Source organism: Paralichthys olivaceus, chromosome 15, assembly GCF_024713975.1.
Source record: "Paralichthys olivaceus isolate ysfri-2021 chromosome 15, ASM2471397v2, whole genome shotgun sequence".
In the NCBI taxonomy this organism is placed as follows: Eukaryota; Metazoa; Chordata; class Actinopteri; order Pleuronectiformes; family Paralichthyidae; genus Paralichthys; species Paralichthys olivaceus.
The window spans coordinates 15,865,898-15,886,954 of NC_091107.1; the positions used below are offsets into that span (position 1 = coordinate 15,865,898).

Consider the following 21,057-nt stretch of genomic DNA (forward strand, 5'->3'; position numbering starts at 1 on the left):
TTTTCAGGTGTTAGTATGGACGGGTATTAAAAGTGATAAGCAGCCACAAAGATAGGTGTGGACAGAGTGGTTTGAAAACACATTTTTCAAATGAAACTGTAGTAGTATGGATGTAGCCTTAATGGGTTCTTCTGACCCGTACGTTTCCGTGGTAATCTGCTTTTGCCCAATCCTGATTACGAACAAACAAAAACAAGCAACCAACAAAAACAAAGGGGAATACAACCTCCATCGCAAAGGTAAAGTATTTAGCATATTTGATTATATTTCTTTTAAAACAACAGGTGACAGTGAAAATGTTGAGCAGCATTGACATTGTACCAGAGATGGTTGATTACAATATTGGAAGTAGCCCTTTAGAGTTTCACAGTAAATGTAGAATTATTCATCAAGAGGAAAATAACATACAACTTTTGTTTCGTTAATTAAAGCTTATGCATATCAAACAAAGGCTTTGAGTCTCATGGGGGGAAAATCAAAGCCTCCAAGTTTTTCACCCTCAAATGACTGAATATTGTTTCAGACGATTCCAAACAAACCAAAATAAAACTTAAACATGGAATGAGCTCAAGGCTACGTGCGCTAATGAGTTTACACCTAAGCTAAGGATAAAGTGCCATTGGCCCTTTAAGGATTGAGATGTTACAGAGTTTGCCATGTGTTTAAAGCTAACCCCAACCAGGGGGTTAACGATTGCTATTTGATGCTGCTTCTTCAACCATGGTCCCCTGACTCCAATCAATAGTCATGTTAATAAGCTGCAACAATACTTGACACACAGCCTCCTCTCGGTGCTGCTTGAATTGTCATATTGATCCCTGCGCTCTCATTTTAATTTCAGTATTTCTTACAAAAAAAGCAAAACGCTGACGGCATTGACCGTGGCTGAGCGTGGCTGAGGGAAGGAATTTAATTTGTTGTGTTGGTGTTCAGTGACTGCTCGTGCTTTCATTAGAAAGAAAGAAGGTTTCATTCAAAAGCAATCTTGATTCCTTTGTTTAAAAAAAAAAAACAAGCGTTAAAAATACAGTAGTGCCGGTGGTCTTTCCTCCTTTTATCTGACATATGTAAAGTGGCATTTTAAAAAGGTAATGCACATGTTTTGGCGATTATGCGACTGAGGTCTCCAGCAGCACAAATGGCTGCGTATGTCGCAGAGATGTTGCCGAGGCTGACTGAGTAATGGGGGCCAGGACAGGTTTGCTGCCTTTAATCTACCAGAGATGAGGCAGAAGGAAGCCTTCATCGTGTTGTGCCTTAGGGGAGTAAAGCAGGACATAAAGAAGGCCAGGTTGATCTTGATGAGCTTTTTAGGGTGTCAGGGCTCTGCCGAGATGAGTTTTCATGGAGCCCAGCCATCCTGAGAGAAATGCTTTCAGGTGACACTAATTGCTCCTCCACCCAGCTTAGCTGTCATAAAGGGAGGAGACTCTGTCTGACAGGAGGCTATGTTCTCTCCCAACTCCTTCAGCGCCACGACGAGGACGTGAGAGTAAAGATGCAATGCGAGGAAAATTTGAAGGATAATCAGCAAAGCGTGAATTCAAATCCATGCAAAAAATTGCATGCTGTAGCAAATAAACCGAGGTGTCGAAGCCCAAGAGGCAACTCAGAAAGTAAAGACTGATTCATCAGAGGGTTAGAATCTCATCTCAGGAAAAGTGTTTTCAAATGCAGAGGGTCTTAATGTTTGCTTGACTCTCAGTTTATGGAGGGAATATAAAGGGATGATATCCCAGAAGACGGTCAGTGTGTGGCATTGGTATTTGATGAAAATCCCATAAGTGACGAAGAGCAAATAAGTATTGTGTTCACCGACCGCCTCCAGCATATTCTCATTAACATGCAGCTTTTGCTGATTGGTAAGGATCCATTGTTTTAGACGGCAGGGCAAACAGAAGATGGCCTTGGCGTTTTTTTATAGAGGTGAATGTTCAATTAAGATAACGTTTTTTCAAATATTGAGCAGTTGAAGACGACTCTTTTTGTGCGAAATTATCAAGAGATGCACACAAAAAAAGAACACCAAGTGGATGTGGTGCTATTCAAACATGAGCTTCAGATACAGGGACAATGGGGAAGGCCCCGAAGCCGGTGGGTTTTATCATCAGCAATGATGAACCTGCAGCTGGTGAGTCCAGTTGCTGTTGATTTATTGCCCCCAGCAGCAGGGTCATTTAATTACCATGTATAGTGGGATCGTTTTGATTATACATACTGCTCATTTCTGCATCAGCAATGGCTCCTGCGAGTCCCCGTAAATGTTCATCGCGGCGCACCACCAGATGTTTTCCGCAGTAAATTATCAGTGAAAATACTACATTGAGAGTAATTAACTCACGCTGTGTGCTTATGGATAAATTAATAAATGAGTGAATAAAGACATTTGACAGATTGTTTATATAAATGCATTAGGGGAGATTTCTGATTTTTTCCAAATTGAATTTTTTTCAAGATTATCTTGGATTTTTTTTTTTAGAGAAACTTCCTAATTGCATGGCACAGATTAGATTATCTCTTATGTGGGACTATGTCTGTATCGGCAGAGGGTCTAGTCACAGATTAAATAACATGCCAGGGTGCTTTCTGTTTTTATGTGATAAGATGGATTTTCACCTCTGATCATTCTTCACTCTCATCGTTGAGCACTGCAGCACATTGTCATCTCATAGTTTTACAAAGGTCTGCATATAAAGGTCTATATATATTTTATATTATTATATACAGTATCTATATACTTGCAGGATGGTCTGCTCATTATGCTGGTTTGATCGAAAAGATAGTGGCATGAGGAGAGTTATTATCCTCTTCCCTGCTTATTTTTACTCAACTTCTTTTTTAAAGCAACAGTGGTTGGTTGATAAAATGCTTGTGAGTGGGAAACTAGTTAACTAGAAGAAATCTTACATCTGCTGCAATGTTTAGAGCTTTTACCTTAAACTGGAAACAAACAGACATTCTGTCTTTTCTAAATACAAACTCAAAATGGAGCCACTGTAAAGATCCTGTGATAATGTTGTGGTTGGTGCAGATGTGTGCCTGGTCAGCCAAATCCCCAGTCTGCATCTGCTGAGGCAGAGATTCCAGCAAGGAGGACACAAAGACTGCTCTCATTACAGTCCAGGGGAACATACATGACAGTGTGTGTGTGTGTGTGTGTGTGTGTGTGTGTGTGTGTGTGTGTGTGTGTGTGTGTGTGTGTGTGTGTGTGTGTGTGCATGTGTGTGTGTGTGTGTACATGTGCATGTATGTGAGTGTGAGAAAGAGAGTGAGAGACATGGAGAGAGAAGTCCCTCTGGGCATTTGGCTGTAGCATTGGTGAAGATAAGGATAGTCTCATGTCTCCTGACATGGCCAATGATTCATAATTGTGGCAGGACAGCTGTTGCTGGCTGCACTGACAGGTCCCAGGGTGGTTGACAGATGATAGGGCCTTCTGGGGCCAAACTATCTATCAGTCCGAATGTTCACTGTCCACTATCAGCTCCTGCGTCATTCATAAGCCTCCCTGCTATATTTAAACCGAGAGGTCGCAGCGGACCTACAGCCTGTTTGACCTCAGTGAATATGATAAGTTGTTGCAGTATCACAGACAGCACATCATACTGAGGTGGGAAACCTGTGCGTTCAGGTGTTCACTGAATAAAGATCAAACTCTTTGAGGTGTTGGACTACACTGTCTGACACACGTTGGTTGTTACTTCTTTTGTGATTGTGTCAAGTATTTTTCATGCAAACTGGTTGATCGAACAATAAATGCATTTGCATTGATGAAAATAGAGGTTATATATAATTTATATTAAAGATTTGCCACAGGTTTATTGATTGATTCAATAGTGATTAACTGCTTTATTATGAAAGAAAATTATCTTGAATTTTTCTACTACAATTCGCTAAACCTATGGTTGGTGAAATAAGGATTTATTATTCTTGTGATATTTCAGAATGGATTTTTAATTCATGGAAAATTAGGATGTTTTCGTATAAGCTACCATTGTTTCATAGTGTGCCTGAACCTTTCATATTTGTGATTTTTGTCCTATGCAGAGTAAATCATTTACACACTCAGGTTGTGATCTGACATTAACAAAAACTGAGTTTACAGATGAACCAAACTTGTGACCATTGTATCTAGTGGAACAATTATTTGTGATTGGGTACGACAGTGTTGATATTAATCAAACCAACCAAATATAGGGGTCAAATGTATTTAATCTAGACCCAGGTCCCTGACGTGAAAGCCTTTTAGTGTACGGTGAATTATGGAGATATTGTGTAACCAATGTAACCTGATTTGCAAAACATCTGAGCCCTTCATATTAACTCTGAGACAAAAAGGCAGAAGTGAGTATAACGAACTGTGCCTCAGGCTTTGTCATTGCCGTTGCCCTTGAGAAACTGCGAAACAGGGATTCTAAAATCATATGACATCCCTTTATTGCTCACTGTGACACTGCTGAATGAGGCTCCAACCACAACAGCAATACCTAAACTGGCTTTTATGTATTAAAAACAAACAGAAATGATTCTGTCACTCAAACACAGCATAAGAATATCTGCTGTTTGATTGTTTGTGCTGCTTTTTATCTGCACTCTGAGTTTGTCTGAAATTCTTTGGAGTGGTGTTGTGTCTGATCCTGGTTGTGACAAAAATCTAAATCGATTGAAGTGGCCGACCTCATGGATCATTCTGGAAGAAGTCACCTCCAAGCTCAGTCTCAGACTGTCCATTAGCCCCGCTGTGTTCATTGTCAGCTCCCCTTCGACTGAGTGACAGCTCGTCAACATGACCAAATTCATTTTGCTGCCACTTTTGTGTGCAATGTGTCCGCCCTGTCCACTGTTTCAGCTTTTCCAGGCTGATGCACTAACACCCCTGCACACATATTACCTTAGAGACGTCAGCCTATGAAGGACAAGCCTTTTTCTGCTTCATGGCTTACCTGAGACCTAAGCCCGCTGTCTATGACAGCATCAGTTTTCAGAGCACGACATGAATTACACTGCTGGCTGAAGCAGATGTGGTTGAATTAGCTTTGATGGTGCACTTGTCTTTCAAGACAGGAGTGGGGTCCATTTTAGATCTGAGTGCAAGATTTGTGAGGCCTGTTGTATTTATCTCCTCAAACATGTAATGTGGGCAATTTAGTTTGAGATGTTTGAATGTCAATCTTAGTTATTACTTTTGCATGTCTTAAGGCGTGAATAAATAAATAAATGGTGCAAAATAGCAAATAATTCAGAGGGCAAATTTCGACGATGATGACTATACACATTAAGGAGGATGCAATTTAGTGAATAAATGATATGCCTCTGGACAGTAAAACATGGAATCGACATCAATATAGGGCAAGAATATCAAAATAAACCTAAAGATTTCATTTGATGTGTAATGAAACACCAACAGTAAAGAGCAATGTGATTAAAAATCAATGAATTTCACCTACTGGTCTTTTCAAAGAGTTGACATGTGTACTCTATGAGACCCTTTGGTAAAGGCTAACGTTGTCAGTATAAACAAAGACCTGTAATCATATGAAGTGCGCTCTTTTCATTACAGGTGCTAAATGTGAGTGTGCTGGAGGGTGAGCAGGTGACAGTGGAAGACACAGGTGGCCGAGAACCCTTCATCCTTGCCAACGAGACGGTCTTGATGAGGGGCCTCGTACTGCGCAGCTGGAGCAACCAGATCTCCATCCGATTCCGTAGCGACCAACGACACAACTCTGGATTTCTGCTGCTGCATTACCAAGGTGAGCCAGAGCCAGAACTGTGCGGTCGGATTATTCAAACTGTCCATCAGTCCAACAGTTCCTCACTCACTCTAAATATCTAAGTCTCACTGGCGGCGACTTTGATGTCAATCAATGTCTTTATGCCAACAGCTCTCATCACTATTTAGTTGAATTTGCTCGTGCCAACAACCAAGGTTCTATCATTGGAGTTGAGTCTGAGGCAATCTTTACTAAAATGCAAGCAAGCAGGGATTCTTCTGCCTCACTGCTTATCACGTTTCAGCTAAAGTCCAGCAAGATAAGGAGGAGGAGATACAAAGAACTGACTGCTCACTGCATACAGTTAACATAAACACTTTTTCTCACTTTACTTAAAGACTTAAAACTTCTCATCCTTATGCAGTTCTCTACTAAACTACTGCACAGTTAGTTACTTTAAGATTTGACCATTTGTCACATAATGTGTATGTCCATTAAATGTTTTCACACAAAGTCTATTTAAAAAACATCTATTTAATCTAGCTGAAGAAAGATTTTCTGTGTTCTTATGGTTTTGCTTTATTTTACTCCAGATGAGAGTTGTGCAAAAGAGAATCTCTTAAACTGTCAATTGTCTCAGCTGAGACGTCACAGCAGTTAAGTGAAACATTTGTCTGTTGATTTTCGTAAACATTGACCCAAATTACCCTTTTTTTAAAAAAAAATTTATGTTCCCAAATTCTCAATCCAACATCCCAGCAGTTTGTCCTCTGGAAGTACCAGTAGTGCCTTTTATACACCTGGCATCCACCCCAACAATCTCCGCTAATATTGACCAAAAACCATTCTGATTAAAATGCATTCGTTTTTTAAAGTCGTTGTCACTACCATGTTCTCAAACACATTCCATTTTGAGACTACTTCATGAACTGTCACAAGGATGGGTTGTTCCTGTACAGTTTGTGGCATCAACTGTCCCACTCAATCAAAACGTTATTAAATCGAATCACATTTTATCTATAGTGGGAGACACAGCAACAAACCCCGTCAGTAGAAAATAGTTACTGTATGTTGTCGGCGAACATGATGTCCCATAAATCCCCACCACACTCTTGCTTGTTTCATGCATGACATTGATCTTCCGTGTCCACAACAATGTCTGTTTATCTTAGCAATCACACAAAATGGCCACCAATTACATGCCCCATCGATTCGAGTTGATGGTGGAAGCTGGTGGACAAAACATTCATCCCACTGCGTTACTATGGCACTTTAATCATCAGCTCGAAAATGGAAGCCACCATCAAAACAGTGCTGCTGACGTGAGATAAATCAGCCCCTCGCTGTTGGATGCATGTGTGTGTGTGTGGTCAGGCTGAATGATGACAGCGAGAGGTCAGCACAGATCACACAGGGTGATGCAGAGATGGGGACAGATAGTGCAACACATTTCTACAATTTATCACCGTCAGGTGCACTTTTCTCCTTTACTCTCCTTTGCTCCGCTTTGCATTTGGTGAATATTATTCTGCATTCTGCAAAAAGGATCATTTATTTGTTTATGGATACTTTGTATTTGTGTTGTTAAGACTTCATTCAGATTCACCTGTCTATGTGTTCCACATTCAGTACTCTGCAGGCACACAGGGCAGCGGCACACAATGCATTAATATTGGGTGCTGTTTTGAGACTTAAGTTGTGTTCTCACAGTGCTTCATGAAGGACAATGAATAATCAAGTCTTTCCTAGATGTCCTATGCCAATATTACATCTTTAACATAGTGAAAACTAGGATAATAACCAGGATATTGTGTGTACACATTAGTCTTCCATAAATCCCTTGCGTCTGTGTTGTATTGTTGTCAGCAGTAGAAGCTTATAAAAACATAAGACGTGCACAGTTGCTTATCCAACAACCTATTTGCTTTGAAAGTCGATGGTACAAATTTAGTTGCACTAATGAGAAATACTGCACTGAGCAGATTTCTTAAAGACTGGACGTATCAGAGGCACAGAAGATATTTCAATTTGTGTTCTCCTACTTGGTAAGCAGAGTTGGCGAATCACCTTGTCCTGTATAATGGGCTGTGAGAAATGTGATTGGACAAGTGTGGCGAAGGACACAGAATAGTGGAGGGATGGATCTCAGCTCAGGGTAATTAATATCTGCTGTAGCGTTGGCTCTGCCCGCGATGGCAGACTGATTGATGCCTCTATAACATCAGCAGTGAGCCTGACACTTTCAACATGATGCATTTTATTGTTTATATGTAAAGAGTGGGGGGGCATGTGGGACTAGAGGGGTGGACCACTTCTCTCTTACATCTTTATTATCTCAGTCCACACATTTGTTCTTCTGCAATGGAAAGTTTTCCATTTTCCATTGTACATTTAGCAATTATGTCCACGGAGAGCACAAGTAGCTGCATTTACAATTAATTGTGGATGCATGTAAAAACATACAACAAATAAAGTAGTGCATCCTGACTTTTAATACTGTGTATAATACTGCAGTATCGGTTACTTTAAACACATTATATAATCATAAATGCAAAACACAAATACAGATGAATATATTGATTTACCTTCTTTGCTATTTCCGCATATGAAAGAGGGGGATTTACAATTGAATACAAAAAAATTGGAGATGATAAAAATGTACATTTATTGTTTGTTTTTAACTCTTCAGGACAAATTTCAGTCACCCTGCAAATAAACTTTTATTACTGACACAACTATTCTTAGCTGTATGTCATTACATTGCAACCTGAAATGGTAAGATCGATGAACTTGTTTGTTTTATTTGTTACAAGGCTGCAATTTAAACTCCTAAAATTTAATTACTGTGGCCCAAGGCATGCAGGGTTGTAGAGAGGACGTTTTATCCCAAGTGTTTACAACCAATTGAACAAAATTAAATCGTTACCATTCTTCGGAAAGCATAAAAATTGCTTTATTACAGCACCAGAAGAATTTAAATTCTTACAGTAAAAGTGAAATATATATAGTTTATTTCCAACACAGGTCAAGAAATGCTATAATTTGATGAAGCACTAACGTTGATGCGTGAACCTTGCAGGTACTGATGATTAAATGTGCACATGCAATTGTGGAAAAATCCAGACCCATTTTGCTCTTTAACAGGAACTGCTTCATTTTAAAACAACATTAAATGAGGAAATCTTAACCATGAATTCATCATCATCATATTAGCTTGAATTGACATTTCAGGGTTTTGTGATATAACCAGAGAATGACCAAAGGGAGTGGTGCTTTTACAGAAATTACGTATTAACTGGAACTAATAAGATACATGGGTGGACAAGTGGGGTGGTGAGAGAGCCTCTTCCACGGGCCTTGATCCACTATTGGCCACAATTTCTCAATAGCGTTGATAATATGCCGCCTCTAGTCCTGAGTTATATCTCTTCAATGGACTTTATCGAGTAAATGACCATTGAATTTTAGTTTTTAACCCAACCATATAAATATCAATGGGCAATGGCAGAACATCGGTCTGGCTTTCTACAAGTGGATCACTTTTCCTGAGACAGCACTATTGATCTCTCTGTAAGAGGAAACGCTTTGGTGCACAGCGTGGACGAGACACTCGGACAGAGCGATAGTAAAGTTGTCATCGGTGCATGAAAACAGCTGATTATATGACCAATCATCAGCACAGTGAAAACAAATCTCAATGCAACATGTGGAGGATAATATTCTGTCCTCGTACTACCATTACATTTAATCAACAATCAACCGTATTCTTATTTATGTTTCATTTACCATTTACCTCCTGCTCTCGTCTTTAATCCAATTCCAACTTTCTTTTAAAAGTTATTCAGCCAAGGCTTGAAAAACAATAGTGCAACAGTAATTAAAGTTAAATGCATTTTATGTGTTTGTAAAAAATGTGGTTGGTGCCCTGCTATTATTAGCTTCATCACCTAATTTAGTGTGGCCCAATCAACAAAATGTGGTCCTTTATTGGCTTAACAGCAGCATTCTCCTTTGGAAGTACTTGAGCAAATGAAAAACATGCATACGGCTGAGCAAGGCTCATTTAAGGCAGCAACGTGTGAGCGAATGCAGGAGTTCTATCGTGAAAGAGTTATTCTAGAAATTGTTGGCTCTCTTTAAATTATTCCCAAAAGTTGGTCTTCAGCGACTTTTAGACAGATGGCTGAAAGAAGCCATTATTCATTATCGAAGCCCTAGTACAGATTTGTGGTTCCATATTTTAAACAAGGACACAGGAGGTTGTAATTTCAGATAGGTGAGAAACAGCAGGAAGCAATATAAACAGAAACAATAAAATGCAGTAAAAAAATATATTGCTGATGCACCGATAAGCAAGAGAGGAAAAAAAGCAGGAAAGTAAGACAGGTTGTGTTCCTGAACTCCCCTGAACAAGTTCTGTGAAATGACAAAAATAAAGTGGAAAAAACTACTTTCAGCACATGTTTAAATGACAGTATTATATAATGGTTAAGACAAGATTCATACTGCATTAAAAAATCTTTCTAACTACAAAAGAAACTGTCATGCATCAAGCTGCGTGTCCAGTGTGTTATTCTGTTTTTTTGTTGTCTAAGGATTTCTACCATATGGCTAATTTAAATGAGTGTGGCAATTCTTGTGTTTTCTTCATTTTTTTGAAGGATGGCTTATTCATTCATTTTCTTTTCTGTTTATTTGTTTCCTTTCTTTTCCTTCCATTTGTAAATGGTCTGTATTTATACAGCAATTTTCATGATGACCACTCTAAGTCGTTCCACAGGTCATTTTTGCCATTCACCCATTCACTCACATTCATAGTGCATCTATGTGCAGCACTTTCTCTGTCACACTACATCACAAACTGTAATTTGGGGGCAGCACATGAGGTGGGGGAGACTGGGATCAAACTGTTGACCTGGTTAGTGGATGAGCCGCTATACCACCTGAGCCACAGCTGCATATATGCCTCTCTGTGCTCTGGCTATGCAGAAAAATAATACATGTTTTACAAATACAGAGAGGTGAAGGAAACCTGCTCCACCTGACCTAAACAACTTGGAAAGACATTAAAACATGAAGCTTGGACACATGTATTTATGGAGTTTATTGACTTATTGTTGGCAACATGACACAAAACGTTGAACCTGGCTTGTTAAATGTCTTATCTGAAAGTATATGCACATATTTAAACATTTCAGAAAACATGTCATAATAAATAATTGTATCAAAATATAATCAACTGGTTCACAGTGATATCTGTTATTACAATGTTTTGTCCTGTTCACCATAAGTGTCTTGTTTGGAGCTGAAGCGAATTTCTGCCCCATGTTTCTGGTTTAAGGACATAAATAATTTTATAAATGAGATTTTAACTTTTGACGATTTAATTAAATTAAAATAAATAATATTTCTGAAAATAAAAAATGAAAACTAATTCATATCCCCAATGCTTTTATGTGCTTTTCCATACATTTGAAGACACTGCAGTGCTTTGATGTTTTAACCAGTGTTGCCCTCTCCTTCAACTAAATATCACATTTAATCTACCTCTGCATATGAAAGGTGCTTTACAAATAAAAGTGCCTTGCCTTAATAGTGTGAAGTGAAGGAAGTGGCACACATTGATACTTCAGATGTACAATACACAGTACTTTGGCAACAATCTTATATATAATGGTCATTTTGTTTAAAATATGGTCTCATTTTGAAGTGAAATGCTGCTCCACCAGTGTCCTTGTGAAAGAGTATTGCCAATGTGGCCATTCCTTTTCTTCTGAAAAGGAAACAATAACTAAAGACATAAGCTTCACATCTGCTTCCTCTGGCCCTACTGTAGCAGCAGCTAATCTTCCCGCCTGCCTGCGCCGTGGATCTATTATTTGTAATGGCAAAACAATCAGTCTTTATGGCCCAGCCCCGCATCTACTGGAATGGAGGCAGTGCGTAATTTAATACTTCAGGAATTGGCTCTGCAATTTTTTGCCTCCGGCTCTCTCGCTGCATGCTCAATGGGGATGTAAATGCTGCTATGATAATGGCAATAACTAGGTTCATTGGAGATAGTGATAAACTATAAATTGAATGGATGACCCAGGGGCAGCGTGCCTCGTCCCCGTGGCTCACTGATTTACTGCGCAAGAAAAGGCCTGTTTCGTTATGGTGGAAACCAGTGGCTTGTGTAAAAGAAAAACTCAAGTCGGCAGATTAAACATAGTAGATGGGGGCAGTTTTGCAAGCTTTTATTGCCATTATGCATTTGGGCCTGTTCTCCCTCGAGTTCTACTTCATATTTTTAATATATGAGGTATTTTTGAATATCCAATGTAGCTTCAAGGTAATATGAGAAACATCGGTAAAGTGTTGTTTATCATTTCCAAACAGCGGGCTGGAATGAAAGCACTTCAAATCCAACCTGCTGCAGAGGGTCCCAATCTTCTTTTGCAGGGTTTAACTTCCACTTGCTCTGCATCTGTGCACACATAGACCTCAGGACCCCAAATATATTCAAGTATTCACACGTGCACACCATTAAGCCTCGTCTGTCAGGTGTCAGATTTGCTCTCCGCATTTCCAACAACTCTTTTGTTAAAGGAAATGTGTTAGCTATTCACTAATGTTGCCTTTGGGTCAGCTATGCCATAAACAACCCAAGAGGTAACCGTTTTGAGTTGCGACTTTAAATTCCGTAGCAAATATTAACTTTAAATGCTGATAAGATGTTGCCGGTTCTTCCTCGCTGATTTATACAAACAGAGCATCCATCAGTGATTCACCATGCAGTTAAGTCGGATAAGAATCAAGCAATGACAAGCTGAATGGAAAAAAACGATTGCAATTTTCTGTGCAGGCTCCCGCCAACACCCCTTTAAGTATATGCAGCCGAAAGTTGTCCACATCTTAATTCTGTTAACGCCAAATAACCTCAATCATATTTACATAAGTAGATTAAATGTGTTTACCCTACATGGCCCACGCCAGATTACTATCATAATTGCTTTTAAGGCTGCAAATGTGATTTCAATGCAGACAGGTCCTCCAGCTGCCCTTTTCCTTGTTGTTTACTTCTACTATTAACTCTTATTTAGGTGTAATACGTGCGCTCCATTAAGCTGAAACACGAAATGCAACTTTGCAAGTGTGGGAGTAAAGTCTTTGCTTTTTTGCTGCAGGACAATCACACTGGTTGGATAGTAGGCCCAATTATGCTGCTTGTTATGTTGTTCGCACATCTCCAGAAGTTTTAAACTTTTATACTGGTCATTAAAGCGACCACACTAATGAGGTAGAACAGTGTGGTTATTAGACAGGAAGAGAAGGTTGTTTAATAGCTTCCATTACAGACTTGGTTAGTTTACTCCATTATCCACGTAAACTCCATCCCATCATAGCCCATTGATTTAAAGCAGGGACAGGACAACAATGCAGAGCGAGTCCGGGAACATTGATCTTACCCGGCTGGAATCACGACTCTTTTGACAACCGCCACAGAGGCGATTCCTCTTCTGGCTATCACATTACCGACCCACTATGATGTTAGGCTGATCTGCAACGTTTCCATTTGTCAGAGTGTTTTGCAGCGGACCACGCGGCGACGTTAATTACTGTTGTGCTGTAAACATGTCTCCACACATTTGCATAATATAAACTGCAATTCATTAGGAGCTGGAGTGTTTAAAAACAAAGTTGAGGGGTGGTTATAAAGCATGTGAGTGTGTGTGTGTGTGTGTGTGTGTGTGTTTGTGCGCACAAATATCTAAATGTGTGTTGGGTGCCCAGCAGTGGTTTGGACAGACAACATGGTCAACAATGCAACAAAAAACAAGAGGTCCACACAATGCAGGAGAAGGAGGATTATGTTTTGGAGCCAGTTCTCTTTGCTGCCTGTATATTTTTCGCAATATTTGGACTTCTGTCATGAATGAAACATTGAGTCTTGGGAAATTATATCTGAAAACTTAGTTTGTTGATTTTAAAATGAAAATTTCCCAAGGGCATCGCAATGCTGTATGAATATTCTGATTGTGATATAATACAAAATAATAATAATAATGGAGTGGGACAAAGCGGCTCAAAGTGATCATCAGGATAATTAAATGAGATTGGATGTAGAGAAGTAATTGCATCGGAGGATGATCATGCTTTCAGTTTTCAAACTCTCCATCTAATCACTGTTGGGCATCACTAATACACACTGGACAGAACATTGCAACAAGCATCCTCTTTATTACACCAATTAATATTCAGATTATTTCTAGGATAGATACAGTCACTGTTGTATTCTTTCTCTTCCCTTCTTTCTCTGTAGCTTTTGTGCTGAGCTGTGCATTCCCCAAAGAGCCAGCTGGTGGGGAAGTTACAGTGACACACCTCCACGCTGGAGGTGAGGCCTACTTCCGCTGTTTCACCGGCTACAAGTTGCAAGGCCCCAAAATGCTCACCTGTCGCAATGCAACTACACCTTACTGGAGTGGGAAGGAGCCCCAGTGTGTAGGTAAGAGCAGCTGGAAACATGTTTGCTCACAGATACTAAAGGAGCTCAGCCCGGTGTGGTTCCTGTCTTTACTGGACTGCAACATTGTAAAAGCTCAAAATGCAATGTTAGAAAATTAAATCTCAGTTTGACATTTTGGTTTTCTTTATTTACCTTACGGTAGTTATCACTGAATGCAGAGCAGACTTCTTAAAGTATTTGTGATTCATTTTGTTCAAATATATCCAAAGAGGTAAGTACATTTCCTTGGAATGTGATTTTTTAAATTTAAATAACCAGTGCAGAGACCATTATAAACCTGCTTGTTTAAATGTTTTTGTTTGGTCTGTGGTGATGCTGTTTGCCGCAGTTCAAATACTGCAAGTCACTCCAGAATAAAAAACTGGCAAATGAAGACCGGCTGAAGAACCCTAAAGCTGCAGCACCACTGCTGCACAAATATCTGTTCACCAGTTTATTCAAAGTTCTGTGAAGCTCGACTCAACCACAAACTGGAGAATCAGTGATGAAGTTGCCTGTTTATTGGAGGTTTGTTAATACTGAACCAATCACATGTCCGACTGGCACCAAATTTGACACTGCACTTCCTTGGCTCCCTAACAATACACATGGTAAGATGAACCGTTCTTGACATTCGCCTGACTAGTAGATAGATAGAAGCATCTTAAAAATTGGATGTAGCCCTTTCCTCTTCGGCTCTCCCCGACAATGCAGGTGATGATGATTAACAAAAGCTCTCACCGAGTCGTCTCCTATTGAGTTGATTACTTACAGTTCGAGGCCAAATGAGTGTGTTTGCATGTGATTAGCAGCACGTTGAGCTATTCTTTGGAGTCGGGGCAAAACAAGGCCATTGGAGCTGCTGCCTTAATTAGAACTGGGCTGCATGACCATCCTTCTCCTGCTGGTAGAGGCTCATCTGCCAGCTTCCCAGCATTTCTTTGTGGCTGCCTGCAGCTGCTCTGAACTGATAGTGGTACTGCTGCTGTTTTTTCTCTTTACAAGTCCATCACACACAGTCACACGCTCTTAGACCCAGGTGAGCCCGCCAACTGTACAGCCCAGCCACAGTCCACTGGATATTGATGATATCTATGCTCAGACAGGGTTTTTTTTCCTCCAAAACCTCAACCATAGCTGGTGTCATTACTTTTTTCTCATCTAGTACCATCCCCTTCAACTCTTTGTCTTCTCCCCCCTCACTATTTCTTCCCGTACAGCATCCTGTGGGGGGATGATAAAAAATGCTACCTACGGTCGTATCGTCTCACCTGGTTTCCCTGGCAACTACAGCAACAACCTGACATGCCACTGGGTCCTGGAGGTCCCTGAAGGCCACCGGCTTCACATTCACTTTGAGAAGGTGGCTCTGGCAGAGGATGATGACAGGTAGTGTATATGCAGAAAGCTAAAAACCACATTGAGAGTAAGAGGGCGCAGGAAGAGAATGTGTTCTTTTTTTGGCTAATAGATGGCAGCGCGGCTTTAAACTCATTTTCTGAATAACAGTTCCTCGGGATGGAACATTAAAACCTTCACAGGCTTTAAATAACCTGAATCTTTAGGGAGTGACAGATGGATTTGAAAGGACCCTTTATCATTCTAATCCTTGAACAGTGTCCTATCAAGCGAGTGAAGTGAAGGGACTACAGAAGGTAGTGAGAGGTAGGAAACTGCAATTGCATTAGATTTTTTTTTCCTTCACTGATCCACATGGCTATCTTCACACATGGCCATTCACCTCATTACCAAGTAGTGAAGAATGTTATCACAAAGTTATTACAGGCACCACTGGAAGAGTGAGCAGCTCCTAGATAGCTTGGAACTTTTATGTTTCTTTTACCTTTCAAGCCTCACTTAATGTCTCTTTACATCTGTCTTCTGTCTGTGTTCCTGTGTGTGTGTGTCTGTGTGTGTAGGCTGCTGATCAAGAATGGCAACAACATCGACTCCCCCCCTGTGTACGACTCCTACGAGGTGGAGTACTTGCCCAACGAGGGTGTGCTCAGTACTGGACGTTACCTGTTCATAGAGTTCACCACAGACGGGACAGTAACCTCCACTGGTGCAGCCATCAGATATGAAGGCAAGCTGAACATGCAGATTTAGCTAACATACAATAATGCGCACTACTTGTCAGTTTTTTTTCCCCTGCAATGTATTGATGCCTTTTTTTCTACACAGCTTTTGCCACAGGCATGTGTTACGAGCCCTTTGTGAAATATGGCAACTTCAGCAGCAGCGACTCCACTTACGGCTTGGGTGCAGTGGTTGAATTCTCATGTGACCCTGGCTACACGCTAGAGCAAGGCTCCGTCGTGATCGAGTGTGTGGACGCACAAAACCCTCAGTGGAATGAAACAGAGCCAGCCTGCAGGGGTGAGTCAACAGATTTCATCTACTTGAGTAATAATGCAATATTAAATCTTTCTTAAAAAATGTGCTTCCTCCGGAGAAGAACTTCAAGCCAGATATGGCTGGCCTAAGGACCTTTTTAATTGTCTGTTTGATCAGCGCAGGGGTTAGTGAAGTCTTTATTCAAATATTAAATACCACTGGTAGCGAACTGTATCTTCCTAAGCTCTTTCCTCTGATCCATGATACATTTCCTCTTAAAACTGTTACAATGATTTACTTTGATATATGTATTAGCAGGGCAGATATTAGAAGAGCTTAAGATTAAAAGGCACACAGTCTGAGAGGAAAACTGCCACCATGTAAAAGACTGAGCATCATACTAAACGTTGGGCGAGCCCTGAGCCCCTTGACACGCACGCACTCACGCACGCGCTGACCTTACTCCCTGTCTTTGTTGCCAGCATAGTCATTTTGCCACACACAGTGAAATTGAAAAGCTCTCTAGTAAAGATAGATAAGGGGAAATTTAATTTCTGTTCCTTTTGGTCATGGTCACCAAGCTATTCTGTGGTAGCATGCAGTTATTTGTCAAGGAGCTGCACACTGCATTTCAGCTGTTTTTTTTAAGCATTGAAATTGTGGTCACATCCTATGAAGTCATGTCGTAGTTCAATTATCAGGACTGTAGATATTTGTAGTATCTTTCATCGAGTTGCATTACAATCACATAATCTGTACTAACACATTCTACATGTGAATGTGTGCAATCTGTTGGCAAAGGGAAAGATTTGAGGGTCGGAATCCTTCTGGTTTCTATCTCTAGTTTGACCAATCACAGGTTTTGGTTGCCAGCAGGTACAGAGTCCGTGCAGAGAGCAAAAGAAGTGGAACACATTAACTGAAATGAATAGGCTATCTGCTTTTTTATTCATATGCAGATATCCGTTGATAGAGTAGTCAGGACCTTTAACACAGACAAAAATGATCACTGAAGAACCATTAATTAACTAGTTGGACTATAAACAGTGTATTGCGAATGAAAGATGGCGTCTTGACCTGGATTTTTACAGAAGCCCCAAAATATTGGCCCAAGATTGCTGATCACATTATGTTCTAAACTGGTGTTTTCTTAGTGATTCTCAGCATAAATGTATCTCTCAGCATCAACCTGATGTGTTTGTGCGTTGCAGCTGTGTGCAGCGGCGAGATCACAGACTCTGCCGGCGTGGTTTTGTCTCCCAATTGGCCTGAGGCCTACGACAAGGGGCAGGACTGCATCTGGGGCATCCATGTGGAAGAGGACAAGAGGATCATGCTTGACATCCAAGTGTAAGACTGCACTCAGGTGTAAGACTAGAAGTCACTCGGAGAAATCGGACAGGAGGTCAGATTGACCTCGAGATGTTAAACACTACATCTCCTGACACAAACACAACTCTGGTTTCTTTTCCCCTTTCTTCTCTCAGTTACATGTTACGTTGGGGAAGCAGTTGCACTCGCTAATTAGATTTTTTTTTTTTTTCCACCACTCGCTACATTAAGAATTCTGTGTACCTTCCAGCTCACTCTCTGACCAGATTAGCCAGTAAGCCTCCCTGCTCCCACTTCCCTAGTGTGTGTCTCAGAGTTGGCTTTGAAATGAATATGCTCTGGCAGTGAACTTCTCTGAGCCACTTAGCTTTCCCCCAACTGTAATTCAACATACACTCAAAAACAGACACATGCACACACACACTCCATTTCACCCATCTCTCACACACATCCCTGCTTTCACGCCCAACTTATTGCTCTGGAGTGCAAACAAAAACATTTATTTGCTTTCGTCAAACAAAAATCTTCATCTCCGTCATACAGATTCATCCGTTTGCCTTGTGTGAGTGATTCCCACAATATTTCAGCTAACATGCATCCTATGGAGCACAAAAAGCATACAGCATAAGTGATTTGTTTATTGCCTGAAGCTCTTGCACACAAGAGGGCAAAGAGAGGTTAAAATTAAACCAGCAGGAATACTGCCTGAGGATTCCAGAGAAACAGAGTCACTGAAATCTCAAACCAAGGCTATTGTTAGCTGTTGGACATTAATGCACACATTTTTTCTCCAGGTTGTGTTTCCAATATTCATACGTCATTCTTACTGTAAGAATGTATGTGTTTCTGAAGTGTGATGACATAATTTAACATGCTGCAGTCCACACAGAAGAGTTCCAGAAGACAACCACAATATTTTTTTTTTTTAATCGAGCCACTACCACATGGTTAAAATGTCCATTTACCCTTTAACAGTAAAAAGATGAGGACTTTTTGTATTTGAGATATTGAACATTTTGCATTGGGCGCAGGATTAATCAAAACAAAATAAAAAGCTACTCAGTATATGATGTTTTAATGTGCAGTGCAACATTTTCTACTATTAGTAGGATGCATATTTGTGTGGTGTTCTTACCAATCATTGCTGACTTCAATTAAATTCAAACAAAAAACTAAGCATTTCATTTATTCTTAAATCTGGCCTCCGTGATCAGAGAGAGACGATAGATGCCTTTTAATATTAACTGGTTTTGAATTTGGCTTTTTTGGATAATTTAGTATGAAGCACTTCCAGAATTAAATTAGAACTAAATTAATATGAATGACTGTATTACCACTGAACACATAAAATAATTGAACAACTACATTGGAATAGCATTAGATTTAATTTCCAGGGAAATTCATTTTTTAGAAATGTTCTTGAATTACATTTAAACCACATTGACTAAAGTCACGGCCCCAGTGGCAAACATTTGACTCCCATTTTTTTCCCAATCTGTGCGAGTGAGGGGGCGAAATAAAACATCCGCCTCCTGTGGCAAAGCAAATCCGCAGCGTGGCTTCCCATGGGGTTAAACTTTGGTGAACTTTGACTGACCATGTCACACCATCAACCAACAGCAACAGTTGTGTGGTTGACATTACTTGGCTGTGTCACACGCTGCTCTGCCCACATTCAGCAAGCAATGATATTCAATTGGCCTCTGCGTGCGATATTTATTTATTTTTATATTAAAAATACTAGCACATATTTTCAATAACAAAACTGTTCAAGGAATTCCCTCATATCTGTGGCGTAAAGTCAGAGAGATTTGAGAAAGTGTGGATGTTTTCTCACGGGCCCAGTTTTGTATGCCGCCGCATGACCACAATGCACATAATACCCTCAAACTGTTTATCTCCTCGGCTTTCAGGCACTGAGATATGAGCCATCACTGAAATATGATCCACAGATCAAAAGGAAGATAACAATAATACACAATGTCTGGATGCCACACAGGAGTTTGTGCGGCCTTGCTTTTCTCTCGGTTTTTCTCCGGAGCTTAAGACTCAGTGATTAATGACTGATGTTGAAAGTCAACCAGTGCATAGGGTAAAGAAGAAAAAAGATCAGAGGGGATTTTTCCATGCAGCAGAAAACAAGTTTGACTCGAGGTAAACTGATTTTCATTCAGAGATTTCTTTTCAAATTGCACACGGCCTTAAGTTTGTTTTAATCTGAGCCACATGAGGCCACTCGCTGTAAATTAATGGCGCTGTGGTCGGCGCTAGTTCATCTCAAGGTTGGTCATGCGTGGCAGCAGAAAAACCCACAGCCTGTCTGTTCCCCTCGGACCCCCACCATCTCTCGTCCGCTCAGGTTGCAGAATAGCGCACGGTCAACATGTAATTTGGGCGGGCGGGTGTTTATTTGCGCGTGTGTGCTATGCATGTTTAAGTGGCAAAAAAAGGCTCTTGTGGATGAGAGCTGTCTCATTATAAGGGTGGGCACATACTTTCCCACATTAATGAGAAGGTTTTCTATATTATCATTCATCGCTGTGTCTGTGCTGGCAATTACAGAGGAGCGGTGCGCATAATGAAGTCTGATTAATTAATTTAGGCCAAACAGGAGGGCTGGCTTTTTGCTAATTAGCATGGAGCATGGCCCGAGCAAGAGCTGGAGACAAGAGTTACAGCTGATATCCCCACCTGTGGAACGCAGCAAGGTAAAAATAAAAAAGGTACACATGTGGATTTTAGCATTCAGCGTAGATCCACAAATGTTCTACAAGTCAAGATGGTGAGGAAAAGTCTTGTTTTGCAGTCATGAAGCACAATCAGGGATGTCTCATATTGGACAAGTTGGGTTTGCAGAGTCCTCTAGTGGAGACTGTGACCATTACAACAGCAAATCCATCCATGTGGGATGTTTATGAAACTAAATGTGTTTGATTTTCTCTTTAATTCAAATGCTAAATATCTGTAAAGGAAGATACAGGCGGTTGAAATCTCAACACGAAAAGCAATTTCCATTCCGCTTGAGTTACGGGAGATTTGTTGGCTTCTTTTAGACTCGTCTTGACAGGTCAGCGAATGGCGACAAAACGCCCAGAGGCTCGAACAAAACACAGCTGTCATCTCCTCAGGTTTGAGGCTGCCCTTGGGTCGCAGGGAAGTTTAGAAGAAGGTTATTTTTCAAAC

General features: G+C 40.5%; 1 protein-coding gene across 3 annotated transcripts in view; it reads left to right on the top strand.

Moving 5' to 3' along the window:
- LOC109628338 (seizure protein 6 homolog) overlaps nt 1-21,057 on the top strand; it is an 82,556-nt gene that overhangs the window by 50,307 nt on the left and 11,192 nt on the right. For all 3 annotated transcript variants that reach the window (XR_002202646.2, XM_020085408.2, XM_069509974.1), the window contains exons 4-9: nt 5,561-5,753; nt 14,020-14,205; nt 15,426-15,594; nt 16,125-16,291; nt 16,390-16,584; nt 17,754-17,892. Coding sequence is in view for 2 of the 3 variants with exons in the window: in XM_020085408.2 (XP_019940967.2) it covers nt 5,561-5,753; nt 14,020-14,205; nt 15,426-15,594; nt 16,125-16,291; nt 16,390-16,584; nt 17,754-17,892 (1,049 nt within the window). In the remaining variant the exon portion in view is untranslated. The remainder of the gene's footprint in view (nt 1-5,560; nt 5,754-14,019; nt 14,206-15,425; nt 15,595-16,124; nt 16,292-16,389; nt 16,585-17,753; nt 17,893-21,057) is intronic.